The 21,737-nt window shown below is 38.3% G+C and overlaps 1 protein-coding gene across 4 annotated transcripts in view; it reads right to left on the minus strand.

Annotated features, from left to right (window-relative positions):
* Window positions 1–21,737, minus strand: part of CNOT6 (CCR4-NOT transcription complex subunit 6) — a 90,595-nt gene that overhangs the window by 56,556 nt on the left and 12,302 nt on the right. For all 4 annotated transcript variants that reach the window (XM_053566907.1, XM_053566906.1, XM_053566904.1 and 1 more), the window contains exon 2: window positions 6,680–6,793. In XM_053566907.1, the coding sequence (XP_053422882.1) occupies window positions 6,680–6,791 (112 nt within the window). In that variant the 5' untranslated portion in view covers window positions 6,792–6,793. The remainder of the gene's footprint in view (window positions 1–6,679; window positions 6,794–21,737) is intronic.

A 21,737-nucleotide genomic window follows, 5' to 3' on the forward strand; every position in this document is an offset into this window, starting at 1 on the left:
ATAGCAGAGTATGGAGAAGCCTTAAGTGTGTACTACAAAGCGAAAGAAGCCAATCTGAAAAGGCTACAACACTGTATAATTCCAACTATGTAACACTGTAGAAAAGGCAAAACTATGGAAACAGTAAAAACACCAGTGGGGTGGGGGGCAGGCAGAATGAACAGTGACTTTTAGGGTCCTGAAACTATTTTGTAGGATACTATCTATAATGGTGGATAAATGCCATTATCATATGTTAAAATCCTTGGAATATACAACACCAAAAGTGAACACCAATGTAAACTATGGACTTGAGGTGATAATGTCAATGTAATTTTTTTTTTTTTTTTGTAGAGACAGAGTCTCACTTTATGGCCCTCGGTAGAGTGCCGTGGCATCACACGGCTGACAGCAACCTTCAACTCCTGGGCTTAAGCGATTCTCTTGCCTCAGCCTCCCGAGTAGCTGGGACTACAGGCGCCCGCCACAACACCCGGCTATTAATGTTAATGTAATTTTATTAATAATAAATACACCACTCTGGTGAGGGATGTTGATAGTGGGGGAGGCCATGTGTGCATGGGGGGGGTGGGAGGGCAGTATACAGGAACCCTTCATACTTTCCACTTGATTTGCTATGAATGTAAAACTGCTCTAAAAAATGAAAGTTTACCTAAAAAACAACAAACAATATGATCAGTGGTTGCCCAGGGCTGGGCTTGGGAGGAGGACCTGACTACAGGGAAGTTTTTTAGGGTAATGAAGCTGTTCTATACTATAATTGTAGTGGGGGTTACACAACTATGCATTTGCTAAAGAACTGCATTTGTAAAGCAGTTAAGAGTGAATTTTACTGTATTTCATACTTTTTTTTTGAAGAAAATCTTTTTATAAAAGATTCAAGAGAATGACAAATATGCAACATACAGAAAGAGAATAGACCTTTCTGAAGGAGGAAACCAAAGCAAGGGATCAGAACAAATACCAAAAATTGTAATTCGAGGAAACTTACAAGGGGGAAAGAAAAATCAAATGACACACTGAAAGAACACACAATGTGCCTGAGAATATCAACGTAGAAAAACTAACACCAAGGTATATTCTAGTAAAATTAACTGATTTTAAGGGAGAAGACATCCTTTGGGCATCTATGCAAAAAGCACAAGAAAATTAGACTGTTGTCAGATATATAGCAAGATTTTATGCCAAACAAAAAAAAGAAACTTTTTGTTTTTGAGGGGGAGGCTGAGGCACATGGATTGCCTGAGCTCAGGATCAAGACCAGCCTGAAGCAAGAGTGAGACCCCCGTCTCTACTAAAAATAGAAAAACTAGCCAGGTGTAGTGTGGTAGGCACTACAGTCCCAGCTACTCGAGATGCTGAGGCAAGAAGATTACCTGAGCACTGAAGTTTGAGGTTGCTGTGAGTTATGATTCAAGGGCACTCCACCCAGGGCGATGGAGTGAGACTCTGTCTCCAAAAAAAAAATTAAATAAACAAATGAATAAAAATAAATTTTAGGGCGTATCTTAAGATAACTTAAGAAAGGAGAATGTGTGAACCAAGGATTTTACATCCAGCAAAACTGACTTTCAAATATAAAGAAGACAAACTTACCAAAACACAAGACTAGTGAATCATCTAAAGAACAAGCTGCCAAATAACAAAAATGATTAGAGAGACATATGAATTGGTAGGGGGCATTTAATATGTACTAATTTGCAAAATTAAGTCTAAACAGGAATTTTTGCAGGTTAAATGAGAAAACTCATAGTTTGTTATGGCCACTTACAATATAGACCAGTGGTTCTCAACCTTCCTAATGCCGCGAACCTTTAATACAGTTGAGAACTGCTGACATAGACAAAGCCCAACTACTTTAAGGGGGGTAGATAGTTTTACCTGCTCTCAGTAATCATATCTCTGGTAGTATTAGCATTGTTATTCTAACACTATCATATGTACAATATGAGATAAAATAAATAATTATATATATTTAAATTTATCATCTTATGTCCCCAAGAACCAAGACTCTCAGTATTAAAGAAGAAACAGATATAATTATAAAAGAAGTTAACTAAAAACCCTGTCATCCTAAATTTGAATTGAAAGAATTAGTACATTTTCCTAAGATATTTTAACTTTAAGCATACAAATAAAAATATATTTTACATTGCTAAAGATATTTTGTCATATATCAATCATATAAACATGTACATAAATATATATCACATCTTTTATTCACAAATATGGCTACATACATAAATTTCCTACTTCTGTCTATTGAAAAAGACCTAGAAACAACGATTAACCTTATAGTAACGAGCATCCCTGCACATGGTTTTACGGTTTTCAAGTAACAGTTCCAACTTAAGAAAAAAGAAAAAACATCTTGGAAAAAATGGTGTATTCTAGCTTTGATGAGGAAATAAACAAGATGAGCCAAGAAAACCCTGTCATACCAGATAGCAAGGAAGTTACCAAAACCAACTAGGGTTGTGTCAATTCATTAGTCAAATACAGAAGCTTTCTCTTAGCCAACAACAGAATACTTTAGATGTCAATGGAAGTAATTGAAACTCACCAAATAGATATGAAACCCAAATGTTTAAATATACTAATTAATAACGAAAAAAAAATTTTTTTTATTCCCTTGGTAGAATAGAGTTCCATGGCATCACAGCCCACAGCAACCTCAAACTCTTGGGCATAAGCGATTATCTTGCCCTTTCCCAAGTAGCTGGGACTACAGGCACCCACCACAATGCCCAGCTATTATTTGAAAGATGAGGTCTTGCTCTAGCTCAGGCTGGTCTCGAACCTGTGAGTTTGGCAATCCACCCACCTTGGCCTCCCAGAGCGCTAGTATTACAGGTGTGAGCCACCACGCCTAGCAATAATGATATTTTAAAAAACCCTAATTGGTCATCCTCAAAGAATGACAGTTTATTTTAAAAACTAATAATACTAAAGAAACAAACACGCTTTTCTGTTTCCTATACAAATTGTACATTAGGTAATCAAACAGTAAATGAGGGGAAAATGTCTCTTTATAAATGTATCTCAACTAATGAAAAAGAAATGATAAAATATCACTATTTTGCAACCTTAAAGAATTAACAGCCCCAGGTAATGAAAAGCAATAAAACAAAAGGCACTCCAACCTTACATCTTCCTCAAGAAAAGGTACACGGCCACCTACACAACACTACCTGTAAAATACCACCTTAATTCCTGTCTATAGCTTAAATCTTAGTCTAATCAAGTCTCTGGATCCAGCTGTCCATGAAGAACATGCTGAACTGCATTATGAGTATGCAATCAGCAAAGTAAACACTTGGGGCAAAGAATAGGTTCATCCACAGAAAAATCATAAGAAAAAAAAAAGAAGATGGAGGAGACATGTGTAAATTAAGCCACATCAAATAAAGGGGGCTGGGGGAACTATAATGCTTAGGCATATATAATTTGGTGTTAAAATGTAAGAAAACACAAGAAAGTGATTACTATAAGGTCAGGATAAATGGTTATATGGGAACAGGATAAGCAGTGTGATTGGCTGTGGCATATGGAGAGGGTTGTAAGTAAAGGGAAAAGTTTTGGGGTTTGCACAGTGATTACAAGGTTTTAGGCCTTGCAATAATTCATTAATATATTGTTTGACTTTATCTGTGTTCCATATTAATTATTTTTAAAAGGCTTTCTTTAAATAATAAATGATAAATAGAGAATGGTGTGACTTATCTGGTTATCTCCAAATGACAGAAGGAACTCACTACCCATGCCCTGGAACCAAAATAAGCTAAATGTAGGTCCAGGACTCAGTGACCTCAGATCCTGAGAAATTCTTTAATCACAGGATCTTAAGGAATTGATGCTAAATTATCTACATGAAATAACTGTCTTAGCATGAAATGAATTCAGCATAGGCAATTTCTACCCACAGGAGCTTATGTATCAAGGAATGTTCATGGCTTTGATTATTATAGAGGTCCCATTCTACAGACCTATTCGACCAATTGTGTATTCTCTATGAGGGTAGTTGTTAAAGATGACTGTTAAAAAGGTTATTTGAGAGGAGTCTCCTCTCTTCCTTCTTATCTCGTGTACAGAACTTCTCCCCAAAGCTCAAAGTAAGCAAAGAACTAAGATCACCAAGGAGTTCCTAGCATGATGCAGAGGAAGGAGAGAGAAGAATCCCCTTAACCCCTCAAAGATAAACTCCCAATGACCTAAGTATTTCCCAGCTTATCCTGATGCTGTAAGATAAGGGAAACTTCCTTACAAGGAAAGGGCTTATAATACAAAAACTGCTCATTCAGGCTGAAGAGGGGAGAAAAAAACAGTTAAGTACCGATTAAATAAATTAAAAAGGAAAAGTGTGAGTTGTGCTTTAAGAGCAACTACTAAATGATAGAGCATATTTCTCATTGGGATCCATTGGCACAGAAGGCCAAATTTTACAGGATAGAGGAAAGAATAGAGAAATTTCACACTCCTTTCACACCTACTTTACTGAACTGAAACTGGTTTAATGTCCAACAACCTAGAAATCAGAAGAAGGAAAATAAGAGAGACTCCTGGGGGTGCTGATTTCTACTATGGCTACAAAGGAGGATATTTAAGTATACTTAATAGGTTAACTAGAAATTTTAAGTTAACAAAGGAGGAATGCTATCATCATTACTTCCTTTCTGCTTCCTGTATAGCTTTATACCTAGATGCTAGCTTTATACCTAGACTTGGTAGTTTTATTTTGATGGTTATTTACACTTGTGTACTACCTTCCTCTCACTCCCTAATATGTCATAAACACCATAAGGACAGGGACTGTGGGTTTTTCTCATCTATGCATCTTCCATATGCTTGGGCCAGCACCAGACAAAATGTTTTACACTTACCATATGCTTGGTATGTTTACTGCATCAAATTTTTAAAAATAAAGAACACTCAGAAGAGAAAATTTGTTCTGTACTATCTCAGAAGGCAAAAATCAGGACAAATTGAAAGGAGCATACGGGGAAGCATACAAGTTCTGACAATTAAGTTCATAAATTTGCTACCATGCACTTAACGTTGGTAACACTGTACAAGCTCAGTAAGGTTTCATAACCTTGATATATCAGTGTCTCACAACTATGTGTCAACGTGTGGTGGTGTCTTGTTGAGTGGCGTTCATTATTACTGTTGCGTGTTTTTGTTTGCCTCTGCAAGAATGTCAGAGCTTGAATTACAGCAACAAACAAACATTCTTGTGAAACTTGGCAAGAGCAGAAGTGAAATTACAGACATGTTGGTCCAAGTTTATGGAGATAATGCTGTGAAGACAAAGGCAGTGGACAAATGGATTAAACATTTTTCTGAGGGAAGAGAAAACATCATTCATGAAGAGAGGGACGAACAGTCAGTAAGGAGCAGAACTGATAAAAACACTATAAAAATTCATCAAATTGTGCATCAAAATTGTCAGCTGACTGTGAGAAGCACAGCAGGCCAAATAAACGTCAATAGAGAAATAGTTATGAAAATATTAACTGAAAATCTTGGCATGAGAAAGGTATGGCTCTTGCATCATGACAATGCACCAACTCACATGGCACTGTCTGTGAGGCAGTTTTTAGCAGTTAACAAATAACTGTATTAGAACACCCTCCCTACTCACCTGATACAGCCCCAAGGACTTTTTCTTTACCCAAAGATAAAGGAAATATTGAAAGGAAGACATGAGGGGTAATGCAACAACAGTTCTGATGGCCACTCCAGAAAATAGTTCCAACATTGCTTCGAAGGGTGGACTAGGCACTGGTATCAGTGAATAGCTTCCCAAGGGGAGTAGAGTACTTCAGGGGTGACCACAGTGCTCAGCAATGAGGTATGTAGCAGCGTCAGCACATAGCTTCCTAAGGGGGGGGGGGAGTAATTCAAAGGTGGCTGTAGTGATATTCAGCAATGAAGTATTTAGCACTTTTTTTAGAACAAGTTTGTGAACTTCATTGTCCGACCTTGTATTTGGCCAACATTCAACAGTAACACAAAATTTCTCTAGCACTGATTGCCTTAAAAAGTAATAATGTCCCTTTACCACCTTAGAAATATTTAAATAGAGACTATCTGCCAAGGGCAGGGATACTAGGAAAAAGATATCTGATAGGTCTGAAGGCTCATTTATTTCTCTGAATATGTCTAGATGGCATTCAAGGTGGAGGGGAAATTTGAGACCTGCCTCGAATTCTTAAGTTTTTGAGTTTTTGAATAAAGCTATCCTCAATAACAAAAAATGAGAAGCAAATGAAGAAACAAATCTATCCCAAAATCTACAGAGATCAGCCACTTCCTACTCCACTGGAAATCTATTATTTGATAATGCAAAAAGCTCAATTCTGCTTTGTCAGAGGATTAAGTATCAGAACGAACCTCTCATTTATTAGCTAACACACTAGCATTTTACTTGTTATTTTCCTTTCATCCTTGTTATTATTATTCCCACTTTACAAAAGGACACAGACACTGAGGGAATATGAAACGAATGGGTCTTGAACTTTGATTCAAACCATGTTTTTCCATTGAACTTTCCTGCTTCTAGGGTAAATTAGTATTTGTAAAAGACAACCACTGCTTATTTTGTGTACTGGCATTGGAAAACTTAATTTTCGACCATATTTTAATTTCCATACCATAAATCATTGCTTCCATGTCTTACCACTTATTTCAAGCTCTGCCCAATGTGATTTCTTTCCATTTGCTGCTTCCTCAGAAGACATAATTGTGTACATCCTCCGAGGGTCAGGGGGCTCGTATTTTTCTTTGGGCATGCCTGTAGAATCAAGCAAAGAAACCAATTGGTACTCTAAAGAACAAAATTAACAAAAATAACAGCATCTTTTTAATGTAGACATCCATATTACAAATTCTAAATCCCATTGAAAGGAACTAGGAGCTACTAGGAGAAATGGATAATTTGAAGTTCAGGATAGGACAAAGACAAACAAGCTTAGATGCTATTCAAGATGTGGCAGTTGTGGAAGACATGGGAGCCAGCTTTTAAAGCTTCTATTGACCAAACATAAGACAATTTTAATATCACAAGACTGACTGCAATTGAATCATTATGAACTCAAATAAATGTCATTAATCTAACCAGATACTACTTACAAAACAGCCATCTAATCTCCATATCTAATCTCTTCTATTATATTTATAAAATAGAATAGTACTACTTACTCTTCTATTATATTTTCTAAATATAAAAGAATTTAATAACAGTAAGACATTACACTGAACAACTAAGAACAGTATCTTAGTCAAATTAACCATTTGAATTATTAGTCTGATTTACCATCTCATGTGAATTTAGAATCAAAGTCTACGGCAGGGGTCCTCAAACTGCGGCCCACCGGGTGTTTTTGCCACAGCTGCCTGTCCTGCTTAGCAGCCAACTCCTCCCAGGCAGTAGTGCACATGTGTGGAATGCATGCCAACTCTCCAACTCCACTCCTTCTCTCTGTCTCTCCCCACTTGGTGTTTTTGCCGTCCTGCTTAGCAACCCACTTGTCCCGGCCTACAGTGCACACGCGTGGGATGTGCCCCACACTCTCCAACTCCCCTCCTACTCTCTGTCTCTCGACTCCTCCTTCTCAGTCTCTGGTGTAATCGGAGGAGTCACCAGGTTGCCTGTGCAGAGCCTGCTGCTGCCTAAGGAACGAGGTAAGAACAAGTTAGGATTTTTTTTTTTTTGAAGTTAGGAGGTCTATTTTTTTTTTTTTTTTTTTTGCAGTTAGTAGGGCATTTTTTTTTGCAGTTAAGGGGGGCCTTTTTTGGGGGGTCCTTTTATTTTGACGTTAGAAGAGCCTTTTTTTTGAAGTTAGGAGAGCCTTTTTTTGATAAGTTGGTTAGTTGGTTGGGGGTGGTTTCTGGGGGGGGTTGCATCACAATGATAACGCAAATACTCAGCACTCAGTGCTAATGCAAATTGTCAGCGCTCAGAGGTAGTGCATATGGTCAGAGCTCAGAGGTAATGCAAATAGTGCTCTATGGTAATGATAATTGTAAGTGCTCAGTGTTAATACAAATTGTTGACAGTCAGTGTTATCGCAAATGGTCAGTGCTCAGTGTTATCGCATGGGGGCCCTAAACTGGGAACTTAATCCAGCTCTGCAGACAGCCAAGGAGTAAGAAACCCAATATAATTGACAGTAAATGCATTTACATTCTGACTGCTATTCAGTTGTGTATGATGTATGTTGTGTGCTGTGCAAGCCCCAGTTCACACTGTTGCGATCTCTGAGCAGTGCAAGTTCAGCCATACAAGCATATGTGCCTTCTTTTTTCCTGTAGTGGAATCTGATCGCATAGGTCTTCTTACCCATGTGATCAGATTCCTGTGCGAGTTCACAGATTGCAGTGCGGTTCACACAGAGTAGTGTGAACTGGAAAGGTGGTAGAGGAACTGGCTCTGTAATTGTGCAAGTTCCCGCACCGTACCAGTGTGAGCCTGAGGTAAAAGCAGAGTTCTACCATATGGGCACTGGTGAGGCTGAAATGATGTGGAATGGCAAGGCTGAATTGATGGACACTGATCAGACTGCATTGATGGGCAGTGCAGTCTATATGTCTCTGTGTGGGCAAAGTTATTGCTGGTATATTGGTTTTGGAGCACTGTATATTTATACTAATAGCAATTTGGAATCCCTAGGAAACATGATATCAAGAAAGAGAAAAATTGACTCAGAGTGTAGGATATTCAAAGAACAGTGGACTTACGATTACTTTTTCATGCAGTACAAGGAAAGAGCTGTGTGTTTGATATGCCAGAATATAGTGTCTGTGTTCAAAGAATACAATTTGTGTCAACACTATCAAACTCAACATAAAGATAAATATGATTGGTTGGAGAAGTGAGAAAAGATAAAATATTAAAACTGAAATATACATTGACAACTCGGCAAAATACTTTTGAGAAGCAGAAACAGCTAAATACTTCATCACTGCGAGCAAGTTTTCAAGGTACCAAGCTAATTGTGTGCACTGGCACACCATTCATGGAGGGAGAATTTGTTAAAGAATGCCCTCTTTCTGTTGCCAAAGAGATGTGTCCAGAGAAGGCCGATTTATTTAGTACAGTGAGTTTTTCAGGACCCTCAATTACAGGAAGGACTGAAAAAATGGGAGACAATTTGCATCAGCATTTGCAAAACTCCGCAAAAAAAACTTTCCTATTTTTCCTTGCCACTTGACAAAAGTAATGATGTTCGTGATTCTGCACAACTTCTAATTTTTATTCGTGGGACGAATGACTATTCGAAGTCACAAAAGAGCTTGCTGCACTGCAAAGCATCAAAGGAACAACTATAGGAGAGGATATCTATGAAAAGGTTTGCCAAACTGTGAATAGTTTGGAGCTGGACTGGGCAAAACTAGCCAGTGTGACAACTGACAGTGCTCCTAGCATGGTGGGGTCTAAGAAAGGAGTAATTGTTCGCATTAACCAAGAGATGGACAAATATAACCATTCTCATCCAATAGCCATACACTGCCTCATCCACCAACAAGCGCTGTGTAGTAAATCACTGAAGTGGGACTCGTTATAAAAACTGTGGTATCTTGTGTTAACTTCATTAGAGGTAATGCACTAAACCACAGACAATTTCAGGAATTTCTGTCTGAGCTAAATGTTGCCTGTGAAGATGTTCCGTACCACACAGAAATCCATTGGCTGAGTCAAGGGAGAGTTTACTTCCACAGATTACAGCTTTTCTGCTTTCAAGAAACAAAGAAGTACAAGAGCTCAATGATGCAGAATGGAAATGGCACCTTGCCTTTCTGACAGATGAAACAGAGCTACTCACCAGTTTCAATGTGCAACTTCAAGGAAAGGGGAAGCTCATCTGTGATATGCAATCACATGTGAAAGCACTTGAAGTAAAATTAGGCCTCCTCATCAAACAAATGAAGGAGGAAAATTTCTGCCATCTCCCCACAACTCAAAATCTGTTAGCGGAAAATCCATTGGTTGCATTCCCAAATAAAACGTGTGGATTCACTGGAAAGTTGCAAAAGGAGTTCCAATTTAGATTTAAAGAGCTTCATCTCCATGAACAGGACATACAGCTTCTCCGTAACCCATTTTCTATTGGCATTGAAAATGTGGATACAATTTACCAAATGTAACTGGCTGAACTGCAGAATTGTGACTCTCTGAAAGACGCATTCAAGTCAAGCAGCCTTCCTAATTTCTATGCATCTCTCCCCTCTGAGACATATCCTAATCTCAGTAACCATGCACTCAAAATGGCAACCATCTTTGGCAGCACTTATATCTGTGAACAGACTTTTTCCAGAATGAAACATCTGAAATCTTCAACCAGATCTAGACTAACTGATGTACACTTGCATCACTTGTTATGACTGGCAGTGACAAATATTGAACCAGATATTGACCATCTCATTAGCCAAAAGCAGGCCCACAGTTCCCATTGAAATACTGGTAAGTTTGTTGATTTAACTTTACTTGTTCTTCATTTTAAATATTGTATTTGTTCCTGTTTTGTTTTTTTACTTCAAAATAAGATAAGTGCAGTGTGAGTAGGAATTTGTTCATAGTTTTTTTTTAAAACTATAGTCTGGCCCTCCAACAGTCTGAGGGACAGTGAACTGGCCCTTTGTTTAAAAAGTTTGAGGACCCCTAGTCTACAGTCTGATCACACTTCAGAGAAGTGATACTGAACTAAGAAATCTGAAAACCATGCCCTGTCCCTGTGATTATTCCATCAGAGTCATGATTGACACTTAGGCAGCCGACCACTCCCTTTCTTGGTTTCTGTTAATGTGAGATAGGTTGTCTTAGAATTTAAGGAATATTCATTATTTTAAATGCCAAAACAGTCAAGAGATCTTCTCTGTTTTCCCAAATCTCTGACACTGGGGATTAGAAAGTGAAAAAAATGATGCAACGGAACAAAAGCAACATAGCAAATCAGGCACTCCAACTCCTGAGAGGAGCAGCAATAGCAGCAGCATCAGCCCATTCATTTTTCTGGGAGTCTGACATAGCATAGCATTGGAAACTAGATGGAGAAATGGATATAGAAATATATACAATTTACAATTTTTCCCAAGGCTTTGAAATCAGTAAGTAGAACTTGTTCGATAAAAAGCATAGTATGTCACTAAAGATTACTATCTAAAAATAATAAAATTCTTCCAAAAAAAGATGTGAAAACAAGCAAAGAGAATCACAAAAGAATTTTTTTTGCAGTTTTTGGCTTGGGCCGGTTTTGAACCTACCACCTCTGGTATATGGGACCGGCGCCCTACTCCTTTGAGCCACAGGTGCTGCCCACAAAAGAATATTTTTAAATACTCTTTTAAGCAAAGTCAAAGTCAACAGGTATAGATATACAGCACCTAACCAGTTAATCTCTTTCTCCACCAATCCAATGCCAGACATCACTACTTACTGATGCTGGCATCATAAAATCTGTCTCTGTTAGACATAGACACTTGGAATCGAATTGAAAACCAAGAAGTGAAACTAACATTTTACAACCACCTAATCTTTGATAAACCAAACAAGAACATACCTTGGGGGAAAGACTCCCTATTCAATAAATGGTGTTGGGAGAACTGGATGTCTACATGTAAAAGACTGAAACTGGACCCACACCTTTCCCCACTCACAAAAATTGATTCGAGATGGATAAAGCACTTAAATTTAAGGCATGAAACAATAAAAATCCTCAAAGAAAGCATAGGAAAAACACTGGAAGATATTAGCCTTGGGAAAGACTTCATGAAGAAGACTGCCATGGCAATTGCAACAACAACAAAAATAAACAAATGGGACTTCATTAAACTGAAAAGCTTCTGTACAGCTAAGGAGACAATAACCAAAGCAAAGAGACAACCTACACAATGGGAAAGGATATTTGCACATTTTCAATCAGACAAAAGCTTGATAACTAGGATCTATAGAGAACTCAAATTAATCCACATGAAAAAAGCCAACAATCCCAAATATCAATGGGCAAGAGACATGAATAGAACTTTCTCTAAAGACGACAGACGAATGGCTAACACATGAAAAAATGTTCATCACCTCTATATATTAGAGAAATGCAAATCAAAACAACCCTGAGATATCATCTAACCCCAGTGAGAATGGCCCACATCACAAAATCTCAAAACTGCAGATGCTGGCGTGGATGTGGAGAGAAGGGAACACTTTTACACTGCTGGTGGGACTGCAAACTAGTACAACCTTTCTGGAAGGAAGTATGGAGAAACCTCAAAGCACTCAAGCTAGACCTCCCATTTGATCCTGCAATCCCATTACTGGGCATCTACCCAGAAGGAAAGAAATCCTTTTATCATAAGGACACTTGTACTAGACTGTTTATTGCAGCTCAATTTACAATCGCCAAAATGTGGAAACAGCCTAAATGCCCACCAACCCAGGAATGGATTAACAAGCTGTGGTATATGTATACCATGGAATACTATTCAGCCATTAAAAAAAATGGAGACTTTACATCCTTCGTATTAACCTGGATGGACGTGGAAGACATTATTCTTAGTAAAGCATCACAAGAATGGAGAAGCATGAATCCTATGTACTCAATTTTGATATGAGGACAATTAATGACAATTATGGTTATGGGGGGGGGACAGAAAGAGGGAAGGAGGGAGGTGGGTGGGGACTTGGTGTGTGTCACACTTTATGGGGGCAAGACATGATTACAAGAGGGACTTTACCTAACAATTGCAATCAGTGTAACCTGACTTATTGTACCCTCAATGAATCCCCAACAATAAAAAATAAAATAAATAAATAAATAAAATAAAATAAAAATAATAAAAAAAAATCTGTCTCTGTTATAAACCTCAGAGTTAATTAACAGTTTTTCTTTACCTTATCACCAATTATTTCACTTACAGAAACAAAGGACATTACTTTCATAGTTACTAGAAAGATACATTCTCAAAATTAAACACTTCATGAAATGGCTTAAACATACAGAACTATGACCATACTGGGAAAGTTAGCAGTGGAAAGCAAATTACAAACCATAATACAATGAATAAAAGACAAGACTATTTGGGAATATTTAAATTAAGAGTGGCCTAAATGCATACTATAAACTTTGAGTCACTACGACCTAGAGGGATAAAAAGCCTTTAGGAATCCAGTCTACACTACACTTCCAGAAATGCTGCACGTGTACACACACGTGGGTGCATCTGCACATGGTGTGGTAAGGGGGCGAGGGGTAGGCATCCCAAGGAGAGATTGTAAGAGACATATCAGAATCTGAAGTAAAGAGAAATGACTACGACAAGAAAAACTAAGGATGCAAACTAGAATGAAAACACCCACAAAAGCCAAGGATAGAAAGTTACATTCCCTTAGCCCCATTTAGACTAAGATTTCCCTAGCCCTTAAATTATAATAAATATGCACCTATTTTAACTTCCCCTAGTTAGCAGGGCAGTGAAAAGAAATTACTGCTGAAAAGAAATTAGGGAAAGGGAATATAATCTCTGTTCTATTTTTCTATCAGGAATCAAATATGTATTCAATCAAAATTGAGGACCATCAAATATGTGAGCAGTCCCGCGGGGAAAAGGATTTGTAATTACAAAATCATAAAACCAGATTTGAACTCCACCAAACAACTGCCCCAGCCAGCAGGTGTGCCACAACCTCACCTCTCCTCAACCCCTCTAAGCAAGAGAAAAACTATCTATACTCAATCTTCAAAACTAATCTCTAAGGAGAGAACAGAGGTGCCACTGAAAAAGAAAAAACAAATCATTTTTCTCTCTACTATCAAATTTAACAAAGAACACTTCTGTGACCAGACGCATGAAGGTTTCTCCCCATGTACCAAGCAATTCTCCCACAGAAACCAACTAGGTGTCCTACAATTCAATCCTGACACTGTCTACCTGGAGTTAAGAGTCAGACCCCACAGATTAAGGGGCTCAGTCCAAGACTGTCCCCTACTTCAGACATCAATCTCAAGTAGTAGGTTGTCATCTGTATTTCTAACCAACTGGCTATAAAATGGAGCTCCCAATATTCTCTCTTTGGGTTGAATTAATTTGCTACGATGGCTCAGAGAACTGAGGGAAACACTTAAACCCACCTGCTTATTTTAAGATATTACAGGCTGGGCACGGTGGCTCATGTCTGTAATCTTAGCTATCTGGGAAGCCAAGACATGTGGATGGCCTGAGCCCAGGAGTTCAAGTACAGCCTGAATAAGAGTGAGACCCTGTCACTACTAAAAACAGAAAAACTAGCCAGAGGTTATGGCAGGTGCTTATAGTCCCAGCTACTCGGGAGGCTGAGGCAAGAGGATCACTGGAGCCCAAGAGATTGGGGTTGCTATGAGCTATGACACCACAACACTCTACCCAAGGCAACAAAATGAGACTCGGTCTCAAAAAATAAAATAAATGAACAAAAGATATTATCATGAAGAGCCATGTAAGGTGAAGTACGGCAGGAGTGCGGAGCATCTCCAGGTGCATCATCCTCCTAGTGCCTCCAGTTAAGTTCCTCAAATACTGTCATTCAAGAGCTTTTACAGAGCTCAACAGCCAGGATCTTTAACCTTCCTCCCCTTCTCAGAGATCAGAAGGTGGGGATGAAAGTTTCAACTCTCCAATCACTATGTCTTTATGGTAAACAGTCTCAGGACTATCTAGGGGCCCATTCTTAAGTCACCTCATTAGTACAAGGTGTGTTCAAAAGGGGCTTATGAGCAACAAAAGACTCATATCACTTGGGAAATTCCAAGAGTTGTAAGTGATCTGTGACAGAGCAGGATAAAATCCAGGATAAAAACCAAAAATATTTCATATCATACCACATCTACTCACACCTGAATAAAAAGCAAGTCAACACAGAATGGCCAATGTCAAACCCAAGTAAATGCTAATGAAGAATCCACTTTGAAAAGACAAATATTACAGAAATAGAAAAAAAACACACACAACAAATGGTCCTCTCATTTAAAGAAATTAAAAAGAGTGCAAAACTCAAAACCACAAATAAAGATGGAACAAAACAAACTGAGATAAAAAGGGAGAGTGCAGAGTCCTAATAGAAAAAGAGTATTCAGAAGACAGAATTTCTAAAACAAGATTAAGGCAAAAAGGCAAGTTAATAGGAGAATACATAAACATAGTCCCAGTAACACAAAAGGAAAAACGGGCAAAATTAAACATGTTTTTATGATAAAACAGAAGCAAAGAAATTACTAACATCCAAGATGGTAATTACCCACTGTTTAACGCAGCATATCTACCTTTAAGTATTTACCCTCCCAAAATAAAAATATACATCCACAAAAGATATATATATGTATATATATACCCAAATGTTCATCAATAGTGAATAGACAAATCTTAACATATTCACACAACTAAATAATACTGATCAATTTAAAAAAATGAACCGATGAAGTGATACACACACAAATATGGGAAATATGACAAAACATAACTATAGTCCAAAAAGTAGAAGGGAAGAGGAGAGAGAGGGGGCGGGAGGAGAGATATGGGAGGAGGGAGGGTATTAAAAAAAAAAAAAGGGGGGGGGAGAATCTCAAACATTAACTGAATGAGAATAGACCTGATATGAATTTGTAGTCATAAAAGAATAAACATTTGTTAAAATGCAAATTGTACATTTAAGGCCTACATACACATTTCATTTTATGTAAATTTTACCTCCTCATAAAATATTCTATACTCATTTGGTCAAACAAAAGGACTTTTTCAGATGAGAAAAATTACTAAGAAAACACACAACATATGTACTTTTGCTAATTAAGTACTCATTATCAACATAGTGTTTATGACTGGAAAAAAAAGTCAATCTAAAATGGCCATCAATAAAACATACAGTTGTCCTACAAAAAAACAGGGGAAACCATGCAGCTATGAAAAGAATGATACTAAGTAATGATACCAGTGGTATTATAGTGAATTATTTGCTTTGTATTGTAGTATTAAGCAAATAAGGTACTTAAGTTTATGATGTTAGTGTGACATTATCACTATCAAAATAGAGTCACTAATATCAGACCCTAAAATGGACTCTGGCCCATGAAGGAGGACCCCTCACTATTCCAAGGATTCCCTCAAAACTGCAATACACAAAATAAGCTGCTCACACAAGTGCCTGGCACAGCTGTCTCTACCAGCGAACCAACACCAACCACTGTAACAAGCCCCTGTCACCAAAGGGCTTTGTTTTGAAACAGCTTACTTAGACTTGCCCTTTGTCTGGAAGTTTCTCCTTTCCCCAAGCTCTTTCTGCATATGTCCATCCATGATCCTTCACAGTGGCATATCCTTGACTCCAATCCCCTGAAATTCATTCCTAAATAAATTCTTTACTTTGGAGAGTCAGTCTCTCTGTTGCTCATTTAAGGTTGACAATAAGAACCAAAATTTGCAAGGTAAGAGAACATTTATAAATCAAGGAAGTTAAATGAAAATACTAAAAGTGACTTGAGAATATTAACATAAATTCATGATTTTCAATTTATTTCTAATTATTCACCGAAATCTTCTGGAAGCAATGTTACCTTTGGAATAATACGTGTCATTGCACTCCTAATCCTCAATTTTGAGCTTGAAAATCAAAAAGCAAAGTACTTTGTAAAATTGCCAATTACAAGTATGGGGCAGAAAACATATAAAACAAGCCTGGGATATCTCTTAGTGCCCAGAACCTAAGTCTGATGCCGTCATTGCGTCAACATGATACAGGAGCCAGCTAGAAATGCCAAACTGTTGTGACAACTTCAGCAAAAAGAATCATAATTACAAAGAAATGAAACACATTGAATCAATAAAAATCTAAGTACCTCAAAAAAAGGAGCCAAAACAAAGAATAACAGGATCCTATCTGCGCAACAGAAAGAGAGCCAACAATGTGTAAAGGATGAAACTACACAACGAGGGGAGAGGGGGGAAGAGAGAGCATAGGAGCACACACTGCCTGCCAGCCAGCCACACCACCTGCGGCAGCCAACAAACTATGAAAATCATAACTAAAAAGAAAGATTTAAGGGCAGCGCCTGTGGCTCAGTGAGTAGGGTGCTGGCCCCATATACCAAGGATAGCAGGTTCAAACTCGACCCCGGCCAAACTGCAACAAAAAGAAGTAGCGGGGCGTTGTGGCGGATGCCTATAGTTCCAGCTACTTGGGAGGCTGAGGCAGGAGAATCGCCTAAGCCAAGAGCTGGAGGTTGCTGTGAGCTGTGACACCACAGCACTCTACCGAGGACGACAAAATGAGACTCCATCTCTAAGAAAAAAAAAGAAAGAAAGATTTAAGTGCTTATCTCTTCACCAGAAACTATATTGAAGTGGCCCCAGAAAAGCCCTACTTACAAAAGTGATAGCCAATTAAGTACGAAAGAATACTATATTTTTAAAAGCAACATCATTTGGTAATTTCTAATCAACATTATTCAGACAAGGATTAAAGGCAGGTTTAAAAGCGTTAAATGAATCACTGGCACTGACAGAAATGATAAAATAACACCACCATAGAGATTACTTTCTAAGCATACGGTAGATATTCAACGGAGGAATAATCTGTTATCCCCTTCACCAATCTTACACCCTGCTTAAATTTCATTCATTCCACCACCACCACCACCACCCCCTCTCCCCCATGCTCATGTGAGCATATAGTAACAATCTACTAGTTCCAATTTGGTACTAGAGACATAGGATATTTGTGTTTCCATTGTTCCCATACTTCACTTAGGAGAATGGTCTCCAGTACCTTTCAGGTTGTTGCAAAAGATACATAATCTCAAAAAAGAAACAAAACAAAAATACATAATCTCCATCTTTTATGACTAAATTATATGCCACAGTTTATTAACACATTCGGTAAAGGGCACTTACGTTGTTTCCACATCTCTGCAACTGTAGATTGTGTGTTGTTTAACTGTGCTGCTAAAAACATTTGAGTACAAGTGTCTTTATGGTAGAATGCCTTTTTTCCTTTAGGCAAATACCTAATAACGGGACTGCAGGATCAAATGGTAGGTCTACTGTTACTCTTCAAGGAATCTCCACATTGCCTTCCACAGAGGTTGCACCACTCTGCAGTCCCACCAACAGCGTGCTTCCTTCTCCCCACATCCATACCAGCATCTGTTGTTTTGGGCTTTATGATGTAAGTGATCTCTCTGGGGTTAGGTGGTACCTCAGTGTGGTTTTGATTTTCATTTCTCTGATGGTTAAAGACGATGAGCATTTTTTCATGTGTTTGTCGGCCATTCATCTATCTTTACAAGAAACGTTCCTATTCATGTCTCCTACCCACTCTTTTTTTCTTTTTTTTTTTTTTTGTTAGAGACAGTCTCACTTTATCACCCTCAGTAGAGTGCTGTGGCGTCATAGCTCACAGCAACCTCCAACTCCTGGGCTTAGGCGATCCTCTTGCCTCAGCCTCCGGAGTAGCTGGGACTAAAGGTGCCTGCCACAATGCCTGGCTATTTTTTTGTTGCAGTTTGGCCGGGGCTTAGTTTGAAACTGCCACCCTCGATAAATGGGGCTGGCACCCTACTCACTGAGCCACCCTTGCCCACTTTTTAATAGAGTTGATTTTTTTTCTTGTTGATTTGCTCAAGCTCTCTGTAGATTCTGGTTATCAGCCCTCTGTTGAATGGGTAGCATGAAAATACGTTCTCCCATTTTGCAGGTTGTTTTGTGCTTTTTTGATTGTGTCCTTTGCTATGCAGAAACTCTTTAACTTGATCAAGTCCCATTTATTTTTGTTGTTGCTGCGACTGGAGTGTTCTTTAAATTCTTTCCCTAGGACGATATGTCTAAGAGTTTTCCCCACACTTTCTTCGAGTGCTTTTATAGTTTCATGTAAAATGGATTTTTTATCCATCATGTGTTAATTTTTGTTAAGTAGTGAGAGGTGTGGGCCCAGTTTCAGTCTCTCACATGTGGCTAACCAGTTCTCCCAGCACCATTTATTGAACAGGGATTCTTTTCCCCAGTGTATACTTTTGTTTGCTTTTTGAAGATCAGATGGCAATATGAGGCTGGTTTCATCTCTACATTCTCCATTCTGTTCCATTTCTTAATATGTCTTCTCCTTCCTGATCAGTGTCTGTGCATGCTACTCTCCTGGTAAAAATCTCTAAGATGATCCTTATCCTTCCTGGCTGCCTAAAGTCCAAACCTCAAAGTCCTTTACAACTATTCTCTAACTCATCTTCAGCCACTTCCACACATGCCACCTCATAACGTTCTACATTAATTATAGTAAATCTACATTTAAGACACAGTCTTTCAATAAGTGGTAATCCTTTTACCAAAGACAACCTTCACCCTAAACTCTTACTCCCCTTTCACAGGAACACAGATGACATGTTACAGCTTCTACAAACCCTTTCCAAGGAAGGCGTAAGTTCAGTACTCCCTGCTTTGCACACATGGGTTCTATGTCGCCCATCAGCCCCACGGAGTTTGTATTTTCCGGTCTCCTATGTAATGTCTAGCATATTACACTGATGAATTGGTCATCTATCTTTCCTTCAGGATGCAAAATCAGGTTTTCATAGAAGAAAAATCCAAAAGCAATTCGATAAGCAGAACCATGCTTTAAGAGAGCTTTCTTTATAGAATCATTCACTCAACAAATATTTACTGAGCACTTTCTATGTGTCAAGCACTCTGACATGTGCTAGGAATAAAGAATAAAAAATTAACAATTTTTCAGTTTAAGCTACTACGAAGCAACAAAAACCTTACAACCACACAATCACACTACAATCCTTTCTTATCCTTGGTGCCACCACTCTAATTTAGGAATTTATTTCCTGTTGTTTTTAGCCATGAAAATAGTCTCTTCTTATTGGTACTTATGCTTTTAAGATTACAACTGAACAGTTGGGCATGGTGGCTCATGCCTGTAAACCTAGCATTCTGGGAGGCTAAGGCAAGGATTATTTGAGCTCAGGAGTTGGAGACTAGCCTGAGCAAGAGTGAGACCCTATCTCTACTAAATATAGGAGAAAAAAAAAAAAAAAAACCTAGCCAGTTGTGGTTATGGCAAACACTTGTAGTCCCAGCTACTCAGGAGGCCGTAGCAAGAGGATACTTTGAGCCCAGGAGTCTGAGGTTGCTTGTTGTGTTAGGCTGAGGCCATGGCACTCCAGCCTGAGCAAAAGAGTGAGACTCTGTCTCAAAAAAAAAAAAAAAAAAAAAAGACTACAACTAACCTATATACCACCCTCAAATTATTCTTCCTAAAGTCAAGTTCTAATTCCACTGCAAAACTCAGTAAAAAGAATAAACTTTTGCAGAGCAGACTTCTAACTAGAAAACTGGAAAGTTAAACTGGAATAATTTCTGGTCCTATATGCACTTACCAGCTTGAAACTGATAATTCTGTCATTCCCTCTTCCTCCCCTTAAGATCTCTACTGCTTAGAAAATAAATCCAAACTCCATAGTTGAGAACTCAACATATCCAACCTTTCAGACTTTTGTCCCAGTACTTCTTTCTCTGCACCTTTTGATACAACTGGCAGATCAGCTGCCATCCTTTACATATGCTCCACATGGCCCTATCTCCTAAGACATTAGTCATACTATTTCCCATTGAAATTCTATCCACACTTCAAGGTTAGGCCCAAATGTTATCTCCCTCTTACCCAGCCCAGCTTCCACAGTGGTTCTGCTCACAAGGCAAGGTTAACACTAGAACCACAGATGCCTTCCACAAAGCAAGATTAGGTAAAACAATAACAAAGAGTATTGTTGAATGGTCTTCAGAAACCACTCTGAAATCCACAGCCTTCAGAAGTAAAATAAAATACAATGCAACTCATTTGTTTCCAATAACCCTATCTTTATTATAGCTCATTATTATAGTGAAAAGAAAACTTAATGAAAAAGCCTACAAATTTCAAAATAGATTAACAGAAAAGAGTTTCAAGCCATGCTTTTGGTGGAAGGGGAAGTAGTAAAATGGTGATATTTTAAAATAGATGAAGAAATATTAAAAGAAAGGAAATCAAGTTACAAATGTATATTTTTAAAAAATCTTTTTATTCTCCAATATTAAAAAAAAAAAGTCAAGCCGGCTCTGCACCCGTAGCACAGTGGTTACAGCGCCAGCCACATACACCAAGTGTGGTGGGTTCAAGACCAACCCAGGCCAGCTAAACAATAACTGCAAAAAAAAAAAAATAGCCAGGCGTTGAGGCCTGTAGTCCCAGCTACTTGGGAGGCTGAGGCAAGAGAATCGTTTTAGCCCAAGAGTTTGAGGTTGCTGTGAGCTGTGATGCCTCACTCTACCAAGGGAGACATAGTGAGACTCTGTCACAAAAAAAAAAAGTCAAGCCACTACATTAAAGCTACACTCCCCCTTTCACCACAATCACAATGACAGTTCACACACAGATACACTAAAAAATATTAGATAACAACAAACACTAATTTACTGTATTATGTCTCTCCCAAAACCTGTTAAGAATTTTAAATGTCACACAAACACAATAATTAACTGAAATAGTCTAGAATTTTAAATTAAAATTATGGTGGCAAGCCCACCATTCTTTAAAATATTTACCTCTGGGCCTGGTGCAATGGCTCAAGCCTATAATCCTAATACTTTTAGGCTAAGGTGAAAGATCATTTGAGACCTGAAGACCAACCTGGACAACATACAAAGACCCTGACCCCACACACACAAAAAGGGAAGGG

Source organism: Nycticebus coucang, chromosome 17 (assembly GCF_027406575.1).
Source record: "Nycticebus coucang isolate mNycCou1 chromosome 17, mNycCou1.pri, whole genome shotgun sequence".
Lineage (NCBI taxonomy): Eukaryota > Metazoa > Chordata > Mammalia > Primates > Lorisidae > Nycticebus > Nycticebus coucang.